General features: G+C 43.2%; 1 protein-coding gene across 3 annotated transcripts in view; it reads left to right on the top strand.

The window, feature by feature from the left end:
* Nucleotides 1-4690: 4690 nt before the first annotated feature.
* Nucleotides 4691-21450, top strand: part of ERICH5 (glutamate rich 5) — a 57886-nt gene continuing 41126 nt past the window's right edge. The window contains exon 1 of one of the 3 annotated variants that reach the window (XM_073550482.1): nucleotides 4691-5162. In XM_073550482.1, the coding sequence (XP_073406583.1) occupies nucleotides 5003-5162 (160 nt within the window). In that variant the 5' untranslated portion in view covers nucleotides 4691-5002. The remainder of the gene's footprint in view (nucleotides 5163-21450) is intronic. The other 2 variants (XM_073550481.1, XM_073550480.1) reach the window with 2 other exon arrangements.

The raw sequence follows: 21450 nt of genomic DNA, 5'->3' as shown, positions 1-21450 counted from the left end.
GCTAATGTAAGGAGTGGTGTGTTCCTGTCTTTCATAATTTGTCTCTTGTGACAAAATGATTGTGAAGGATACACAGGAATGTCCCTGGGCGTCCTTCTCCGTAAACCACTTTCGCATTTTACGTACGCAGTGGATATTTAATGTGACAGGTTGTGCAGCTCCATAAAGGACTTGATGACATTAAATAATGGACGAGCTCATCTCTTTTCTGCTGGATCATGCACCAACTTATCCTGTTATTGTTAGGAAAACAAATCTGTCTCATTGCTCATCGCAACATATTAGAAATCTGGAACTTTCATATGAGTTGAGATTTCCTGACGCAGCAGTCACATGTCTGGATAGTGTAACGCAAGCGGATAATGTGCCGCGAGCACAAGCATAACTATAAACAACACTGCTGCGTAATATGGTGTGTATATAAATTATATATACGGTATATATTCCCTATGCTCAAAAATATAAAGGCTGAGAAGCATTTGAGAGCGAGGTGGTCATAGAAAGAAATATGGCCACAAAGTGCAATATCCCTATTCTGGTGAGAAAGAACACTTTCCGTTTTAACCCCTTCATGACCAAGCCTATTTTGACCTTAATGACCAGGCCATTTTTTGCAAGCAATTCTGACCAGTGTCCCTTTATGAGGTAATAACTCTGGAACGCTTCAACGGAACTTAGCGATTCTGAGATTGTTTTTTCGTGACATATTGGGCTTCATGTTAGTGGTAAATATAGGTCAAAAAATTTTTTTGTTAGGAAGTTATAAGGGTTAAAAGTTGACCAGTGATTTCTCATTTTTACAACAAAATTTACAAAACCATTTTTTTTAGGGACCACCTCACATTTGAAGTCACTTTGAGGGGTCTAAAGTATATGGCAGAAAATACCCAAAAGTGACACCATTCTAAAAACTGCACCCCTCAAGCTACTCAAAACTACATTCAAGAAGATTATTAACCCTTCATGTGCTTCACAGGAACTAAAGCAACGTGGAAGGAAAAAATGGACATTTTAATTTTTCCAACAAAAATTTTCTTTTAGCATCAATTTTTTCATTTTCACATGGGCAACAGGATAAAATGGATCCTAAAATTTGTTGGGCAAGTTCTCCTGAGTACACGGATACATCATATGTGGTCATAAACCACTGTTTGGGTGCACGGCAGGGCTCTGAAGGGAAGGAGCGCCATTTGACTTTTTGAATGGAAAATATGCTGGAATATTTAGCGGTTGCTATGTTGCGTTTGGAGAGCTCCTGTGTACCTAAACATTGGAGCTCCCCCACAAGTGACCCCATTTTGGAAACTAGACCCCCTCAAGGAACTTATCTAGATGCATAGTGATCACTTTGAACCCCCAGGTGCTTCACAAATTGATCCGTAATAAAAAAGTACTTTTTTTTCACAAAAATTTTCTTTTAGCCTCAGTTTTTTCATTTTCACATGGGCAACAGGATAAAATGGATCCTAAAATTTGTTGGGAAATTTCTCCTGAGTACACCGATACCTCATATGTGGTCATAACCCACTGTTTCGGCGCACGACAGGATCTGGAAGGGAAGGAGCGCCATTTGACTATTTGAATGGAAAATTAGCTCCAATCGTTATCAGACACCATGTCACATTTGGAGAGCCCCTGTGTGCCTAAACAGTGAAAACCCCCCACAAGTAACACCATTTTGGAAACTAGACCCCTTAAGGAACTTATCTAGATGTGTAGTGAGCACTTTGAATCCCCAAGTGCTTCACAAGAGTTTATAACACAGAGCAGTGAAAATAAAAAATCATTTTTTTCCACAAAAATGATTTTTTAGCACGCTAGTTTTTATTTTCACATGGCTAACAGGAGAAATTGGACCACAAAAGTTGGTGTCCAGTTTGTCCTGAGTACGCTGGTACCCCATATGTGGGGGGAAACCACTGTTTGGGCTCACGGCAGGGCTCAGAAGGAAAGGAGCGCCATTTGACTTTTTGAAATGAAAATTAGCTTCAATCGTTGGTGGACACCATGTCATGTTTGGAGAGCCCCTGTGTACCTAAACTGTGGAAACTCTCCACAAGTGACCTTTGTTTGGAAACTAGACCCCCCAAGAAACTTATCTAAATGTGTGGTGAGCACTTTGAACCCCCAGGTGCTTAACAGAAGTTTATAACGCAGAGTCGTGAAAATAAAAAAATATTTTTTCCTCAACAAAAATGAATTTTAGCCCGCAATTTTTTTTTCACAAGGGTAACAGGATAAATTGGACCCCAAAAGTTGTTCTCCAGTTTGTCCTGAGTACGCTGCTACCCCATATGTGGGGGGGACCACTTTTTGGGCACACATCGGGGTTCAGAAGGGAAGTAGTGACATGAAATGCTGACTTCGATGGAATGGTCTGCAGGTGTCATGTTACGTTTGCAGAGTCCCTGATGTGACTAAACTGTGGAAACCCCCCCAAAAGTGACCCCATTTTGGAAACTAGAGCCCCCAAGGAACTTATCTAGATGTGTGGTGAGCTCTTTGAACCCCCCAAGTGCTTCACAGAAGTTTGTAACGCAAAGCTGTGAAAATAAAAAATCTTTTTTTTTCAGCAAAAAATGATTTTTTTAGCTCGCAATTTTTTATTTTCACAAGGGTAACAGGAGAAATTGGACCCCAAAAGTTGTTCTCCAGTTTGTCCTGAGTACGCTGGTACCCCATATGTGGGGGGGAACCATTGTTTGGGCACACGTCAGGGCCCGGAATCGAAGTAGTGACGTTTTGAAATGCAGACTTTGATGGAATGGTCTGTGGTCGTCGATACGTTTGCAGAGCCCCTGATGTGCCTAAACAGTAGAAATCCCCCACAAGTGACCCCATTTTGGAAACTAGACCCCCCAAAGAACTTATCTAGATGTCTGGTGAGCACTTTGAACCCCCAAGTGCTTCACAGAAGTTTATAATCAGACAGCCACTTCAATAAAAAAAAAATATATTGCTTCTGGAAAAAGAGGGGACCTCACGCTGTTTTATAAATTGTTTAAATAAATTTGTTTTTAAAAACTTTGTGGGGTCTCCCCATTTTTTTACAACCAGCCTTGCTAAAGCAGACAGCTGGGGGCTAGTATTCTCAGGCTGGTAAGAGGCCATTGATATAGGACCCCCCAGCCTAAAAATAGCCCGCAGCTGCCCAGAAAAGGCACATCTATTAGTGGCATCAATTCTGGCGCTTTGCACAGCTCTTCCCACTTGCCCTGTAGTGGTGGCAAGTGGGGTTCATATTTGTGGGGTTGATGTCACCTTTGTATTGTCAGGTGACATCAAGCCCTCAGATTAGTAATGGAGAGGCGTCTATAAAACACTTATCCAATACTAATCCTATAGTTACATGGTAAATAAAGACACAGCCAGAAAAAAAGCCATTTATTAGAAATAAAACAAAACACAGTTTTCCTTTTTTATTTAAAAATAACAAACACAGTTATACTCACCTAACGCCTAATTCCACCAAAGCCCTCATTCTCCTGCAATAAAAATAGAATAAAAAAACCAATAATATCCCTCACCTGTCTGTCATTCTGTCCCACGTCGTAATCCATGTCTGGGGGCTAAATAGATGCCACCATCCAGGCTGAGAACCAATGGTGAATGAGCTGCTGCGCGTGCAGCCTCAGTGGCCAGTACTGACATCATTGAGGTTACCGCAGGTCAGTGAGGCTGCGTTCCCAGCAGGGCTGAACTGCGGTGACCTCAGCACCGTGGAAAAGTCAGTGATGAGGTCGCTGCAGTTCAAGCTCAGTGTCTTCACAGCAGATCACCATGAGAATTTTGAACACCGTAAAAAGGAAAAATCTAAAATTACAATTGTGAAAATGTGAGGGTTTTTTTTTTTCTTCAAAATTTTACAACACTTAGAATTGTTTTCCCTTTTTCAGTATTCTTAAATTCTAAAATGAATGGTAACATTCAAAATTTTAACTTGTCCTGCAAAAAAAAAAACAAGCCATCATTTGGTTATGTGAACAGAAAAATAAAAAAAGTTATGACTGTAGAAAGATTGGGAGAAAAAAAATGAAAGTGGTTGGGAAGGGGTTAGCGAGGGGCTGTTGAAATGTGTTACTATGGGGGATTCTAGTGTCACCACTTTCCTTGGGCAGTTGCCTCTTGGGCTCCATTTCCACAAGTACAGTAGGTTTCTACCCAGACTGAGCGTCAATGGTAGAACAAGTTGACTGATGTTCATTTACAGGGTTAATCCTATCTGCATAAATAGCTATTATTGGATAGTCCTTGTAAAATCAAGCACTTTGGCAATTTGCTGCTTATTAAAATTTTCAGCCGTTCTTGAGATATTAAAATTTTTTTCTTTAGTTTACAGTTTGTTGCCTAGGAAACCGACCACCGCTGCTAGCAAGCTTGTAAGCAATGCACTGAGGCTGGCAGGTTAGGAGGTAACACCGCACGCCAGGGTCAAAACTGTCGAAAACCACTTGTAACATTGTACATGTGAGGCTGTCTAGCAGCAGTGGTCGGTCTCCATGGCAACAAAATGAAAACAAAACCTCAAAAATGGCTAAATTTTTTAGCAAGCAGTGAATTACAAAATGTCTTGTATTTCCAGGCATTCTCCACCCATGTTCCTGTACAGATGCCGCCTTACACATTGTCTTTACTGGTATGTATAAGGATCTGAAGAGGGGTTGTCCCATGAAGCCCTCTCATCCCGCTGTCAGGGGTCACATGCACGTCCTCTCCTGCACACGGTAATATCGTGCACCGTCTGGAGCACATACAGCCCGGCACGGTGCTGGCGGTGAGGTACGGTCACAGACCCTGGCTGCTGACGCATGCGCAGTGGAGCTGCCTCTGCTCGTCCTGTGTGCAGACGCTGCAGGACTCCTCTGGTCGCTGCTGTTGTTCGTAGTATGGTAACCGCTGTGTGTCAGTAAACACCGAGCTGCGGAGTGAGGGCAAAACTTCCGCCCCAGGGGCAGCTGCTGCAGCGCCTCTTGTGCGCTTCTCCGAGGCCCTCCCTCACCTGATGCTGGATGTGACCTCTGCAGCCGGAGCCGCAACTTGTCTCATTAACCCTGCCGCCGCTGGAGGAGCCATGGGCTGTTCGAGCAGCACCCTCACTCACCCCCAGGGGAGCAACCGACCACCCGTGAAGGCAGTGCAGACCAATGGTCCCAAGAAGAGTGGTGAGTGATGGGATAGACGGGAGCAGACACCTATATGTATGAGTATGTGTGTATATATATATATCTATGTATGGTAATATATATATATACACACACACAAATATATGTATGAGTATGTGTGTATATATATATGTATGGTAATATATATATATATATACACACAAATATATGTATGAGTATGTGTGTGTGTATATATGTATGGTAATATATATATATATATACACACAAATATATGTATGAGTATGTGTGTGTGTATATATATATCTATGTATGGTAATATATATATATACACAAATATATGTATGAGTATGTGTGTGTATATATATGTATGGTAATATATATATATATATACACACAAATATATGTATGAGTATGTGTGTGTGTATATATATATCTATGTATGGTAATATATATATATATATATATATATATACACACACAAATATATGTATGAGTATGTGTGTGTATATCTATGTATGGTAATATATATATATACACAAATACATGTATGAGTATGTGTGTGTATATATGTAAGATACCTATGTGTGTGGACATATTTCTATGTATGATGTCTGTGTATATAATATATACACACACCCAAATGTATGATACTCATGTATGTTGTATATATCTATGTACTATATATATGTACATTTCTATGAATGGATAAATGTATGTATATACTGTACATATAATGTACATCTATATATATGTGTGTATGGTGTGTGTGTGTATATATATATATTTAATATGTGTGCACGGAATATATCTGTGTATGTTATATATATGTGTGTATGGTGTACACCTATCCCTCTCTCTATATATGTGTCTATGTAATAAATATATATATATATATATATATATATATATATATATACTGTATATTGGATGTATATACTTATATGTGGGTATGTTATGTGTGTGGAAGACTGTTCACACTTGGCGATCTTTACTCCTGTGCAGCCATCAGTATCTGGTATTTATGAGTCGCTGCTGGTTTATGATGGGCGCGTTCGCTATAATGTACAAGATCATGCAGCACAGTGTACATACACAGTGCGTCAGTGCAGTGGTCTTTACTGTACATCTGAGTCCAAGACTGGAAAACATGACCGCGATTAAGACACAAGTTTCTTTTCCGTGCAGATGTACAGTGCAATACTGCCCCGAATATGGATTTCAACCTTTGTGAATCTTCAGCAAAATCTTCATGTTGCACATGTTACACACATAGATATTGCTGTGATCAGGATTTTGCTTAGTAAACTACAGGCAGTGTCAGGTTGGCGCTGTTATACTGATTAAAATGATATTTAAAAAGAACGACAAGACGGATTTCATCACCCCAGGTATCATTTTGATGAGTGTAACAGCGCCAGCCTGACAGTGTGTAAGTTTACTGAGCAAAATCCTGATGACAGGTTTTGAGATGTTCAAAATGACACACCGTAGTTTTCAAGCAAAAATCAGTTTAAGAAACATTTTTTTCCCTAAGAGTTGGGTTGTATTTTCAGTGCAAATTTTCTCCTTAAAAAAAAAAAAAAAAATCAGCCAGCACACGAATCAATGTTGTTCAATGGAGCGGTGCAGATGAGAGTTTTTTTTTTCACTGACCAAATCTGCACGTGAATAAAATGGCGGCGTGCACTAGTTTCTTCTGTACGTGGAGTCAGGCTCGGCCATTCAATTCTATGGGTGCTCAGAAAAAAAGTGGGTTCCATACGTGTCATGCATATAGCATCCGATTTTTAAGGATACATTGCAATTCTTTAATTGTGTTCTAGTGAACAGTAAAGTTGATTTCCCATGTAAAGGAATAGAAAGGGCTTTCCAAGTGTTCTTGAGGATTTTAGAATGAATCTCAACTTAAAAAAACCCTTTGTTAACCCAAGTTAAAAATTTTTTGCTAACATCAAATGCAACATAAACAAAATAAAAAACATTCCCCATTTTTTTATTTCGTTGGCATTCCAGAGCTGACATTCCGGTTGTCCTCTGGCCATCTTGTGACCGCTGCAGCCGATCAGTGGCCACAGTGATCATGTGCTGCATCAGACTTCACCTAGTCAGCACAGAACCCTGATGCCGATAGTACGGTACATGAGCCGTGTGTACACTGATTGATGGCAGCGGCCACATGCTGGCAACCTGCTAACAAAGACCAGAGAAAGAAGAACTGAGTAGTATTTATTTTGCTATTTCACTTTTGTCTTTTTTTTTCCAGAAATGGTATAATCCCTTTAATGATGGTTTCCATTTGCAGTTAATTAACTGTTTGTCGCTGTAACCTTTTTTTTTCTGGCCATGTTGCAATAACTTGGCATTACCCCTACAGAAATTTTATTCCCCGAAATCTGTTTGACTATGACCATTTGAATATATTAGGAATTGAAAATCATGTTTAGAATAATAATATTTATTTTCTCCTGCAAAATGTTTCTCATCCAGTCCAAATATCCCTATTTGTAATTATTCAAAATAAAGTCAAAATAATAATTATTCTAATATTTTTCCATTTTTTTTTTCCTATAGAATTTCCTAATTCCTATCAATAGTCTCATCCTATAAAAGTCTAGTTTAGATTATCGGGGTGTCTGATGGAGGGTCCTAGTCTGTTCATTTAGCTACTTTGCCTATATTGTACATATTTGTATAGATATTTGTAAAACTACAACTCCCACCGTGCGGAGACAGTGTTGTGGTAGCATCACAGCCCGGACTTTGTGACTGTAAATTCATCGTCTTCCCGGCTACATCTATTATGGAAGACGCTCTCAGCTTTCATTACTTGGTCCGGCCTGGGGATCAGTGTTTCACTACAGGTGGGGTAACCCATGGTGGCGTGATCCAGATACTGTCCTGACAGTCCGTTATCACATTGATCGTCTGATCGCCACGTATTCGTTGATATGGGATATGGTCTCCGTTGTGACAAAAGTAAACACCGCTATTCCCTGTAAGGATTGTCACTGACCACTGTGTCCATGTAACGATGGAGGCAAGAAAAAGCTTCATGCAAGTCAGATAAATCCCATCCCCCAGGCAGGAAATCAATAACTTGTCTCATTCGCAGATTTCATCACATTTGGTCCCACGTCCACATTCCTTATGGTGTTAGGTATAGGATCCGGGCGGAGTTGCACATTTTTCCTCTCTGGGTTGTGACCAGAGGACGCAGACCTCACAGTTCTGGGATACAGTCCAGTAATGATTTATTATTAATTACATGTTTTGGATGAGATCATGTTATTCTTTGTATAATCATTGATTGAACTAGATACGGACAGCGTGCGCTTCTGCTGCTGCACTGCCAACCATCTCTTCTTTGTATCTTTAGTAGATCTCCAATATAACCTTTTATTTGGATTTCTTGCTAAATAAAGAGACATATAGCATTCAAGACTTCAAATGTATAAGTTCGCAGATCCATCAGATTTTTTACAGATACATTGTAGTTCTGAACGAAGGAAACTGTATTTGGTCCTATGAACAGGCTCAGACTGGCCCATCGGTGGACAGGGGAATCCACTGGTGGGCCCCCCCCCACGACACTATATGAGCATTAGTTGGTACAATACACTTGTTTCACTATGCACAGACAAGGGCGGCATCTCATCATTCATTAAACAAAGTACCCAGTTTGTTACTATATGGAGGTATAGATGAAGTAGGGGCATGTGCTCACGATCTGGAATAGCAGTGTTCTGGGTTACAAGCACAGTAGATGGGATTCCTAGAAATGTTGTATGTGGCCTAATAAGGGTGTGGCCTGGATGACACTTAAATATTATCTCTCATCTGTTCTAAAGTAATGAATATGTATTATAAAACTGCACAGACAGTAGTAGAGTACCATCGGTTACAACATCTGAACATAGAACTCCGTCAATGTTTTAGGGGTAATACTGTGACTTTTTGTAGCGCTAGGGATTGATTTAAACTATTAGGCCACCTTCACACGTTCAGTATCTTACCTCAGTATTTGTAAGCCAAAATCAGGAGTGGAACAATCAGAGGAAAAGCATAATAGAAACACGTCACCACTTCTGGATTTATCACCCACTCCTGGTTTTGGCTTACAAATACTGTTGTAATATACTGAACTTGTCCGGCCTTAAGGTACAAGTCTCCAGTCGCTCTATGTGATTGCAGACTTGTGAATCATCGCGTGCACTGTTAGCTGTGAGAATTTTACAGTGCCGTCGATGGGCGCGTGACCGCAGATATGTGATTTGTATGCATGTGGTCACGTACCGACTAGACGTGTGCAGCTTCATTCAATGCAAGTGTATGGAGCGAGGCCGGACAGGTCTAGTCGGAATGTGGTCAGAAGTATACAATTGCATATGTGCCATGTGCGCCCCTTCCCAGCATCGGAGAATCATGATTGTGGTCAGTGCGTGCGCTGTGAGAGTTCACAGGTCTACAGTCATATAGGGTAACTTCAGGCTTGTACCCTAAAATGGCAAAACCCCTTTATAACTCATTTTATTGCTTTGGACTGCAGGTGTAGCTAAATAGTTGAAATCAATTAGTATTGCTACAGAAAGTCAGAGTGTGGCCTAGGCCTAATTAGTGAAACTGGAATAACCCCTACCTGGCACTGACCCCTGCAAGGAAACTACAGTGTTCCTAAAGGGGGCTTTACACATAGCGATATCGCTGTCAATATCGCTAAAGCGTCACTGATTTTGTGACGCAGCAGCGATATTGCTAATAATATCGCTGTGTGTGATACTTACCTCCGACCGGCTCCCCCGCTGGCTGTCGCTGATCGTGCGAGATCGTCCAGGTCCATTTCTCGTCGGCTGCTTCCTGCAGGGCTTCCTTCTGGCGCCGACGAGCGACACGTGGACGCGGGCGGGAGGACGTCTTCATCGCCGCGTCTGACAGGTAAGTAACGACCGCTGCTGCATCGCCGGTGAGATCTGCCTGTTTGACAGCTCACTAGCGACCATTTAGCGATGCACCACCGATCCTTACCGGGTCGTATCGTTGTCGGGATCGCTGGTGCATCGCTAAATGTAAAGGGGGCTTTACGCTTATTCATTTCTGTCTGATGTATAGAACTTTGTGAGAAGTGGATAATAATCTGGTCTGCTTGGGACAGTCTGCAAATTGTATGCTTGAGGTCACTTGTTGATTACTTGAACTAGAAAAGAGTCAAATCCTAAGGCCGGGGTCAGACTTACGAGTGTGATGCGAGAAACTCGCTCATCAATACACGGCACTGCCGCTTGCACTCGGGACCGGAGTGTGCGGCTGCATAGAAATACATGCTCACTCTGGTCCCAAGTGCCGGCGGCAGGGCCGGGTACTAATGAGCGAGAGACTCACGTGAGTTTCTCGCATTGTACTCCCAAGTGTGACCCCGGCCTAAGTCTGTACAACATTATTTGTTATGCACTTTCAGAGGAATTTGTCAAAACTGATTAATAATTTAACTATTAACCAGAATGTTAATGGGCCAGACAGTCCACAGTCAGGGAGTGAAGTCTGTGGAGTTTTCTTAAAGAGGAAAACCCATTGTCAATGAGCTAATAATAAGAAATAGGGTTCCCCTGTTCATGAGCATTATACAGTATATTAGCGGTTATACATTAGCTAGAATGGATACTGACATGACCTCTCACTTTTTAGGGCACGGTCTTTGTATTATATAGGCAGCATGAAATATCAGTGAGAGTTGTGTAATTCATAATTTGCCCTGTGGGGGCGCTGCAGATAAATGGAGCGCATGTTGCCGGGTTCGCCTACTTATTTTAGCTTATTGTTGTGGGGAAGTGGGGTCAGCAGGACGCTATACTCAACTTATTCTTAAAAACCCTTTTAGACTTTGTACCCACAATGAGTTTTTGGTGAGATTTTGACTCTTCGTATTTTCACTTCGTCAAAAACGCAGCGTCTTAAAGATACAGCAAAGTGGATGGGATTTATAGAAATCTTCTGCCCTCAGCGTAAACTGACCTGCGGTGCGTGTTTCACATCCACAACATGTCAATTTCTCGTGTGGGTACGCTGAGATTAATGAATTTGCGGACTTTCCCTATAGAATTACAGTAAATGTAGAAAATCTACAAATGTACCGTATGTATTTTTAGTGAATTTCTCTGGAGGAAACGCATCAAAAACACATGTAATCCACAAATAACTACATCTGTAAAGTTTTGGCAAAGCCAAATACCATGAAGTACCAGAAACAAAGCAGCTTGGTTTAAAACATTACGTATCAAAAAGAGACCTAAAGTGCATTGTCATTAACGCAATAAAAATGCACTAAAAAATGCAAATGTAATCTAATAGGTGCTGAAAATCTGCAACAGCAAAAACTCACCAAAAGGTCATTGTTGGAATGTAGCCTTATAGGAAATCTGCCTCCAGAGATTATTTTAAATGTTAGAGGGTGTTACCACTGTGAGACATGTAATGACTGCTCTCCTGATCTACATGTCTCACACTGGTAACTCCTCCACTCATTTAAAATAAGCTCTGTAGGCAGATTTTCATCTCCGGAACATAGATCTTAACAGGTCATTTACATATTAAAAAAACCTTGGATTTCAGGAATAAGATATTGGATCGCAGATATCATGGTACATTTACAGTGGCATATAAAAGTTTGGGCACCTCTGGTCAAAATTACTGTTATTGTTAACAGTTAAGCAAGTTGAAGATTAAATTATCTCTAAAAGGGCTAAAGTTAAAGGGAACCTGTCAGCAGGATTCTGTTCCGTAACCTACAGGTCGGCGCCGTTATACTGATGACAATGATACCTGGGTGATGAAATCCGTCTTGTGGTGGTTGCTTAATTTACAGTTTTGAGTTAATGATATGCTCGTGCTCCGGGGCGGCCTGTGGGGGGCTTCATTTGATGCTCTGATTAGGTATTCACTAGTATAGCTTCTGACAGGTCACTGATCCTTCACTGACCTGCCCCCTAGTTTACATAATGAATATTAAAAAAAAAAATCACCTTCTGCAGGCAGGCGCCCGCAGCAATGCCTGCGCTGCAGCATGATTGCATCTATAATGTGTAATTATTTTTTTTGATAGTACATCTATTCTATTATTTCTAAACACTGTTTTTCAGTGATTCCTTTGCATCCCCTTTCATACTGCACCCACACACACACACACGATACACCATTTGAAAGGTAAACTTGCCCCTTCAGCAAGAAAATAGCCAAACAAACCACACATTCACAATTTGATCACAAAATACAATTTAAGCATTCATTTTCATAAACCTGCAGTAAGGAAAAATGACCTGCAGGTGGCAACAAATCTCACTACCAACACATTTGTAAACATGCATGGCTTTTTCGCTCATTACTTCGCCCCACACACACACACATGATGTCATGGTCCCAGTGCAGGTTTTTGAGCTGCACACCGGGGGTTAATGTCTGGAGCTCTGTGCAGGTTTTGACCTGCACACTTGGGGTTAATGATTGTGGCCTCTTTCTGGTTCTGGGAGAGCTTCATAAACCCCTGGGTAGCTTCAATCCCTGCCAGTTATACTTTTGCCTTTGGCCGAGTGTACTGACCCCCGTGTGCCTGTTTGTTGCTATAGCTTGTTTATATGGTTCTGACCTGATTCTGTTTCCCGTTGTGAGTTTGCCTCTTGATTTTGTACTGCGTTATTATCTGTGTATGACCCATTGCCTGTGACCTGATTACTCTCTGCTCGCCCCTCTTGTACCTTGCAGCTATCTCTGTGTGTGACTCATTGGCTACGTCCTGACTATTCTCACTGTCTATGCCCCTTGGTAACTTTGTCTCGCAGTTACGCTGCTAGGAATTGTCTTGCAGCTCCTAGCTCTGTGGAGTTTAGACCACGCCTCTAGCAGTCACGTGCTTCAGGTCCTGCGGGTGTGAAGTACACATCTACTCGGTTGCTGCCCGCTCCACAGGTAGCTTTGAGCACTGTTCGCTTTACTCAGGACACGCGCACTGGTTCAGTGCGGTGTCTCTGACATTATAACTGGCCTACAATTTTTTTTTCTCTCCTCACTTCTGCAGCATGGACCCAATGTGTGCTTTATCTGAGCAGGTGAAAAGCTTGACTCAGTCACTGCAGAAGCTTAGTTTGGAACACCAAGCTCTGGCCCAGTCCCAACGGCGGGTTGAGGACTCAGTTCAGGGGGTACTTTCCGCAGGCTTCCAGCAGGTGGGGAATAGAGATGTCATTTTAATCCCACCTGAATCCCCGGTTAAATTGCCAGATATATTTTCTGGTAACAAGGATGATTTCAGGGCATTTAAGGAGGGCTGTAAGCTTTTTTTTTTCTTTGAGACCCCGCTCCTCTGGGGATGAGAAACAGAGGGTGGGGGTGGTGATGTCCCTGCTTAGGGGGTCCCCACAAGCCTGGGCATTCTCACTTTCCTCTTCTGCCCCTGAGAGAATGTCTGTGGATGCATTTTTTGAAGCCTTAGGGCTTATTTATGATGAGCCTGATAGAGTGCGGTTGGCTGAGGACAAAGTAATGAGTGTCTGTCAGGGGGAGCACTCGGCCGAATGGTTCTGTACTGAATTCAGACGTTGGGCAGCGGAGATTTCCTGGAGTGATGCCGCCCTTCGGGGGCTGTTCTACAGAGGCCTGTGTGAACGTCTGAAGGATGCTTTGGCACTCCATCCTCCGCCTGACTCCCTGGAGGATGCCATGGTCCAAGCGGTTCGCATGGATCGCAGGCTGCGGGCTAGAGGCATTATGCAACGGGAATCGCCCTTATTCTTCAGTGGAGATGAGACCCAGACTCTTCCTATGGCTATGGAGGTGAGCGCTGTCACCTGTGAGGGAAAGGAAAGAAGACGCCGCCGGGAAAAGCAGTTGTGCTTCTATTGTGGGAAATCTGGACATTGGAAGAAGGACTGCCCCTCCTGTCCGTCATCCTCCAAGATGGCGGGAAACGACTAGGTCTGGGTAGTAATCGAGGAGGCTACCCAGACCTTCAGGTACAATTTTCCTCATGTGCATATATGGTGCTGCAGGTGGAACTGGAACTTGGTTATGGTCCTGTTCAGACTACTGCTTTTATTGACTGCGGTTCGGCTGTGAACCTGATTGATACCAAGGTTATGACTCTTAATAAGATAGGGACAGTCAGGCTTCATGATCCTGTTAAACTTGTGGCAATTGACTCATCTCCTCTTACCCAAGATGGTATCTGTTGCAGGTCTGAACTTTTTTCTCTAAAAGTGGGTTCCACTCATGTGGAGAAACTAAGTTGTCTGGTGCTAGATAATTTGCCTGCAGGACTGGTACTGGGGATGCCTTGGCTTCAACGCCATAATCCTACCATTGATTGGGTTACAGGGGAAATCACTCAATGGGGATGCAATAATAAATGTGGTAACCGGGGACATCTTGTTAACGCTGTTAAATCCGTGTCTGTGTCGTCTGTCGATCTGGAAGGTATTCCGGAGTACCTGAAAGATTTCGAAGACGTTTTTTCCGAAAGTGAGGCTGAGGCGCTGCCACCACATAGACCCTATGATTGTGCCATTGATTTAGTACCCGGAGCCAAGTTGCCTAAGGCTCGATTGTTCAATTTGTCTGGGCCTGAGCGCCAAGCCATGAAGGAGTACACAGCTGAGAGTCTCCGCAAAGGGCATATCAGGCCTTCTGTGTCACCTGTGGCAGCAGGGTTCTTCTTTGTGAAGAAAAAAGATGGTGGTTTGCGGCCGTGCCTCGACTTTCGGGAACTGAACAAGATAACGGTTAGGAACTCTTACCTGCTTCCCCTCATCCCAGACTTATGTAACCAGTTAGCTGGGGCCCAATGGTTCTCCAAGTTAGATCTGCGGGGGGCCTACAATCTGATAAGGGTTCGGGAAGGGGACGAGTGGAAAACGGCATTCCTCACATCAGAAGGACTCTTTGAGAACCTGGTAATGCCATTTGGGTTAACTAATGCACCCGCTATTTTCCAAAATTTCATCAATGTTGTGTTTTCTGATCTGATAGGCCGTTTTGTTATTATTTATTTGGATGATATTTTGGTGTATTCCCCGGACAGTCAATCTCACTTGCAACATCTAAAGACAGTTCTCCAGAGACTCAGGGAGAACCAATTGTTCGCCAAATTGGAAAAATGTTCGTTTTTTGTACAGGAGCTGTCTTTTTTGGGGTTGATTGTGTCCTGTGAGGGGTTTCGTATGGATCCTAAGAAGGTGCTGGCGATCGCTGACTGGGTTCAGCCTCGAGATCTCAAGGGGCTCCAGTGCTTCTTAGGATTTGCGAACTATTACCGGAGATTCATTAAAGGTTTCTCACAAGTGGTGAAACCACTCACGGATCTTACCCAGAAGGGAGCTGATGTAAAAAATTGGTCTGTACTCGCTAAGGAATCCTTCTCAGTGATTAAGAAATGTTTTATGTCTGCCCCGGTGTTGGTGCAACCTGACCCGTCCAAACCATTCATTGTGGAGGTGGATGCTTCTGAAGTGGGGGTGGGGGCTGTGTTGTCCCAGGGTCCGGCCACCCTTACCAATCTCAAACCCTGTGCCTTCTTCTCCAAGAAGTTCTCTTCAGCTGAGAAAAACTATGATGTAGGCAATAGAGAACTTCTTGCGGTCAAGCTGGCGTTTGAGGAATGGAGGCACTTTTTGGAAGGGGCGGCTCACCCTATCACGGTTGTCACGGATCACAAAAATTTGGCATACCTTGAATCTGCTAAGAGGCTTACTCCTAGACAGGCCCATTGGTCACTTTTTTTTTCACGATTTCAGTTCTCAATTACTTTTCGACCGGGGTCCACAAAATGTTAAAGCGGATGCCCTGTCCAGAAGTTTTGATCCAGTGTCTCCCCCTGAGCCGCCATCCTCCATTCTTCCCCCAGGGGTGGTAGTGGCGGGGGTCTCAACTGAGTTGGAACAAGAAATCCTAAGGGCTCAAGCCCTAGCTCCGGCAACCAGGCCAAGCGATAAACTGTTTGTTCCAGATTCATTGCGGCCTAGACTTCTGCAGGAGTTTCATGATTCTAGGCTGAGTGCTCATCCAGGTATCACGGCCACTAGAGAGGCAGTAGCCAGGGGTTTTTGGTGGCCTTCATTAAGGTCCGATGTCAAGGAATTTGTTTCTGCTTGTGACATATGTGCCCGTTCCAAAAGCTCGCATAACCGACCGGCTGGGGAACTCATACCTTTACCGGTTCCTGATATGCCATGGACTCATCTTTCCATGGATTTTATTACCGGCCTTCCACCTTCCAGGGGCAATACCGTGATCTGGGTGGTGGTGGATAGGTTTTCTAAACAGGCCCATTTCATTCCCTTGGCAGCATTACCTTCAGCAGAAACGTTGTCAAGATTGTTTGTGCAGCATGTGGTCCGATTGCATGGGGTACCCCTGAATGTTGTGTCTGACAGAGGTGTGCAGTTTGTGGCCACATTTTGGAGGGCGTTCTGTATGAAATTGGGCATCTCACTCTCCTTCTCGTCGGCATATCACCCGGAGAGTAATGGTCAGACAGAACGCACCAATCAATCCCTGGAACAAATTCTCAGGTGTCTGACCTCCGCCAGACAGGAGGATTGGTGTGATGCGTTACCGTTGGCTGAATTCGCTTTTAACAACCGGGTGAGTCAGTCCACCAACATGTCCCCATTCCTGATTAACTATGGCTTTAATCCGCATTTTGGGGAGTTTTCTCGGGTGGATTCCGGTTGTCCAGGAGCAGAGGGGTCCGTTCAACGGTTAAAAAACCTCTGGGCTGAAGTCCGGCGTAATATCTCTCGGGCCCAGGGGAGATACAAATATTTTGCGGACAAAAAGAGAGCCTCGGGAGACATGTTTCAGGTGGGAGAGAAGGTTTGGCTCTCCACGCGTAACATCAACTTAAAGGTACCATCAGTTAAGTTGGGACCAAAGTTCATTGGTCCGTACGAGATTATGGAGATAGTCAACCCTGTGGCATATAGGTTGCGTCTCCCCGCCTCCTTAAAAATATCATATCTAATGTGTTCCATAAGTCTCTGTTGAAACCAGCAGGATCTGTCAAAGAGAACTCTGAGACTGTTGTTCCTCCAGTGCTGGTGGAGGGTCAATTGGAGTATGAGGTCGGACATATTGTGGACTCTCGGCGGGTGCGCCGCTCTTTGCAGTACCTAGTCCACTGGAAGGGATATGGACCAGAAGAGCGCTCATGGGTCCCTGCCCGCTCGGTACATGCAGATCGTCTGGTTCAGGCGTTCCATGCCAAGTACCCGGGGAAGCCTGGGGGTCCAGAGGCCCCCCGTAGAGAGGGGGGTACTGTCATGATCCCAGTGCAGGTTTTTGAGCTGCACACCGGGGGTTAATGTCTGGAGCTCTGTGCAGGTTTTGACCTGCACACTTGGGGTTAATGATTGTGGCCTCTTTCTGGTTCTGGGAGAGCTTCATAAACCCCTGGGTAGCTTCAATCCCTGCCAGTTATACTTTTACCTTTGGCCGAGTGTACTGACCCCCGTGTGCCTGTTTGTTGCTATAGCTTGTTTATATGGTTCTGACCCGATTCTGTTTCCCGTTGTGAGTTTGCCTGTTGATTTTGTACTGCGTTATTATCTGTGTATGACCCATTGCCTGTGACCTGATTACTCTCTGCTCGCCCCCTTTGGTACCCTACAGCTATCTCTGTGTGTGACTCATTGGCTACGTCCTGACTATTCTCACTGTCTATGCTCTTGGTAACTTTGTCTCGCAGTTACGCTGCTAGGAATTGTCTTGCAGCTCCTAGCTCTGTGGAGTTTAGACCACGCCTCTAGCAGTCACGTGCTTCAGGTCCTGCGGCTCTGAAGTACACATCTATTTGGTTGCTGCCCGCTCCACAGGTAACTTTGAGCACTGTTCGCTTTACTCAGGACACGCGCACTGGTTCAGTGAGCAAGTTCAGTGCGGTGTCTCTGACACATGATACACCATTTGAAAGGTAAACTTGCCCCCTTCAGCAAGAAAATAGCCAAACAAACCACACATCCACGATTTTATCACTAAATACAGTTTAAACATTCATTTTCATAAACCTGCAGAAAGACACAATGACCTGCAGGTGGCACATCAACTGGAAGACATTTTTTGGCCTCTACTTATCAAACCAATTTATTGTATTACCCATCTACATATATAAATACCTGTCTGTGTTCATCAGCTCATGAAATACATTTACATTTGACCAGCTTGATTTTTCTGAAATTGCCTGCACTCCTAACGGCCAATGTGCAAAAATTTTGCATGGGCCAAGCTAGTTAATTGATAAAGGAAAAAAAAAAAGAGTGAAAATGGTGCTAACGGCGCTTGTGCAGTGGCAGCAATCGGCGATCTGATAGTTGCTACTTCGCATGCGCCATCTTGCTACAGACAAAAAAAAAAATTCCAAGATAGCGCCGCCTCTGCTGTATCATCTGTCGGATCGCCAATAGATGCTACTGAGCAGAAGCGGCCGTCGTCATCTTGGTGAAGACAATTTTTATTTTTACGCTAGCAAGATAGTGGCGCCTGCGCAGTAGCAGCTATTGGCGATCTGATAGATGTTACTGAGCAGGTGCTAGCGGCGACATCTTGGACGAGGCATTTTTTTTCCTCTTATCTAGATGGTAGCACCTGCACAGTACCAGCAATTGGATCGCTGATAGCTGCTACTGTGCAGGCGCAGCCGGCGCCATTTTCAGACTAATTATTTTTTTGTTTTTGTATGAATTAATGTATACCATCAAAAGAAATAATTAAATACATATTATAGATGCTGCACCATCAGCGCCTGTCTGCAGAAGGCGATATATATTTTAAATAGGGTTCAGGTCAGTGAGTGATCAGTAACCTGTCAGAAGCCATACACATGAATAGCTAATCAGGCCACCCCATGAAGCCCCCCACAGGCCGCCCCAGAGCACGGGCATGTCATTAACTCAATACTGAAAATAAAGATTAAACAACAACCACAAGACGGATTTCATCACCCAGGTATCATTTTAACAGTATAACGTCGCCAACATGACACTGTCTGTAGGTTACTGAGCACAATCCTGCTGACAGGTTCCGTTTAAAGATGACGCATTTCATTTGTACTTTAGGAAAAAATATGTATAGTCATTTTTTTTCTTTTAAAAAATTACAATAAGGAAAGTTGAGCACCCTTGGAGATTTGTGTGCTCAGATAACTTTGACCAAGGTTTCAGACCTTAATTAGCCTGTTAGGGTTATGGCTTGTTCACTATCATCATTAGAAAAGGCCAGGTGATGCAAATTTTCCAACTTTATAAAAACCCAGCCTCCTCTAACCTTCTGCCAATAAGGATGATCCCAGCCATGGGATCTTCTAAGTAGCTGCCTAGCACTCTGAAAATGAAAATGATGGAGGCCCACAAAGCAGGAGAAGGCTATAAGAAGATAGCAAAGCGTTTTCAAGTTGCCCTTTTCTCATCTCTAAATGTAATTAAGAAATGGCAGTTAAAAGGAAATTTCAGTAAGAGCTGCTTGTAGGATTGCTAGAGAGACAAATCAGAACCCCCGCTTGACTGCAAAAGATCTTCAGAAAGATTTAGCAGACTCTGGAGTTGTAGTACATCTTTCTACTGATCAGAGACACCTGCAAAAATATGGCCTTCATGGAAGAGTCATCAGAAGAAAGCCTCTCCTGCATTCTTAACATAAAATTCAGCGTCTGAAGTGTGCAAAGGGACATCTAAACAAGCCTGATGCGTTTTGGAAACAAATCCTGTGGACCGATATAAAATTCTTTAGCCACAATGATGGCTAAACCATTCTTGCCAACCACTAAGCATGGGGGTGGATCAATTATGCTTTGGGGTTGTGTTGCAGTCAATGGCATGGGAACATTTCACAGGTAGATGAAAGAATGGATTCAATGAAATTTCATCAAATTCTTGTTGCAAACATAACACCATCTGTAAAAAAAAAAAAAAGGAGGGTTGATCCTACTGACAGATTACATAATGAAGAGGAATTGTTTAAATCAAGGGAGCAAAAAGAATGGGATCATCAAGGCCAGGGCCCCATAGCATCTACAATGGCAATCTGAATGAATATCTGTTATATGATATTTGCATCACAATTTCTTACTAAGTGCACATATCACAAAGATTATCATCCTCCGCTCCTCCTGTAACTACTCACCCCGAGTATTCGTGCTCTGCTTTCTGTATTGTTGCGCTTCTGATACTGAATTCTGTGACAGGTCTGAGGTTTGTTACAGCACAATGGTAATTATTTGTATTTTTATTGGAAGCAACAATCATTTATTTTTCCATGCGAATGAATATTCCTAAAGGGTTTGTTCCCAGGATAGGTTATAAGTGTCAGTCTCTGGAGTCCTGCGACCTCTTACTAATCATGAGGTCAGAGGTCCTGTGTCCCTCTCGTGAAATGAGCCATGGTTGCATATTAGAGATGCGTCTCCATTCATTGACTATGGTGCTAAAGGTGAAAGCGGAGCACTGTTATCCCCATGAGTCCCATAGAAAATGAACGAAGTGGCAGCGCACACACGTGCGAAGACTGCGATTTCCGATTAGAAGGCAATTCTTTTTAACGGTGTTCTCCACAAATAGAAAAACACCAATAAATAGGAATTTGATATTCTGTTTTCAATTCCTGAATTAAGCTGGGTTCACATCTGTGTTATAAATGTTGGAAATATGGTACAGTGCATGCACGCTATTTTACCTTCTGATAAAATGATGAACAAAATGACAGAGATGGAGTCCATCGTTTGCCACTGCTATCTGTTATTTAAAGGATTAAGTCTCTCTCATCAACACCCGACGCTACCGCAGGCACTCAGGACCGGAGCTGCGGCTGCATAGAAAAGCTGCAGCTTCGGTCCTGAGTGCCGGCGGCAGTGCCGGGTGTTGATGAGAGAGACTTGTGTGAGTTTCTCGCATCACACACGGTAGTGTGATCCCGGCCTAATTCTGGGGATAAGCTGCTGCAGGAGATTGTTCTGATAAGCACGAAGCACAGAGGAGGCACTGGTAGTGACCCTTTCACTGCTATCATCTGTACTCCAGATTATATTAATGCATCTGAAGGTAGGTAATGAGACTGGTGAAAAGAGGAGGTCTGGAAGTCACTTGCATGTTTTGTTTTTTTTTAACAGGAAAGAAAACAATTTCCCTAATAAAGTGATTTAAATGCAGGACAAAATTATTAAAAAAAAGTTTTTGTTCCTCTTTAGCATATCTATGACAGAACTGATAAGCAGAAATGTAAATGTAGATATGAACACAATCTTAGCGCTATCTATCCTCTACATATGGGGATGATGACGAGTAATGAGTAATATGGCCGC

Source organism: Dendrobates tinctorius, unplaced genomic scaffold (assembly GCF_039654945.1).
Source record: "Dendrobates tinctorius isolate UK_male_01 unplaced genomic scaffold, ASM3965494v1 ptg000165l, whole genome shotgun sequence".
In the NCBI taxonomy this organism is placed as follows: Eukaryota; Metazoa; Chordata; class Amphibia; order Anura; family Dendrobatidae; genus Dendrobates; species Dendrobates tinctorius.
Note: the sequence above shows the minus strand (reverse complement) of the source record. Positions and strands in the feature narration are given on the sequence as shown.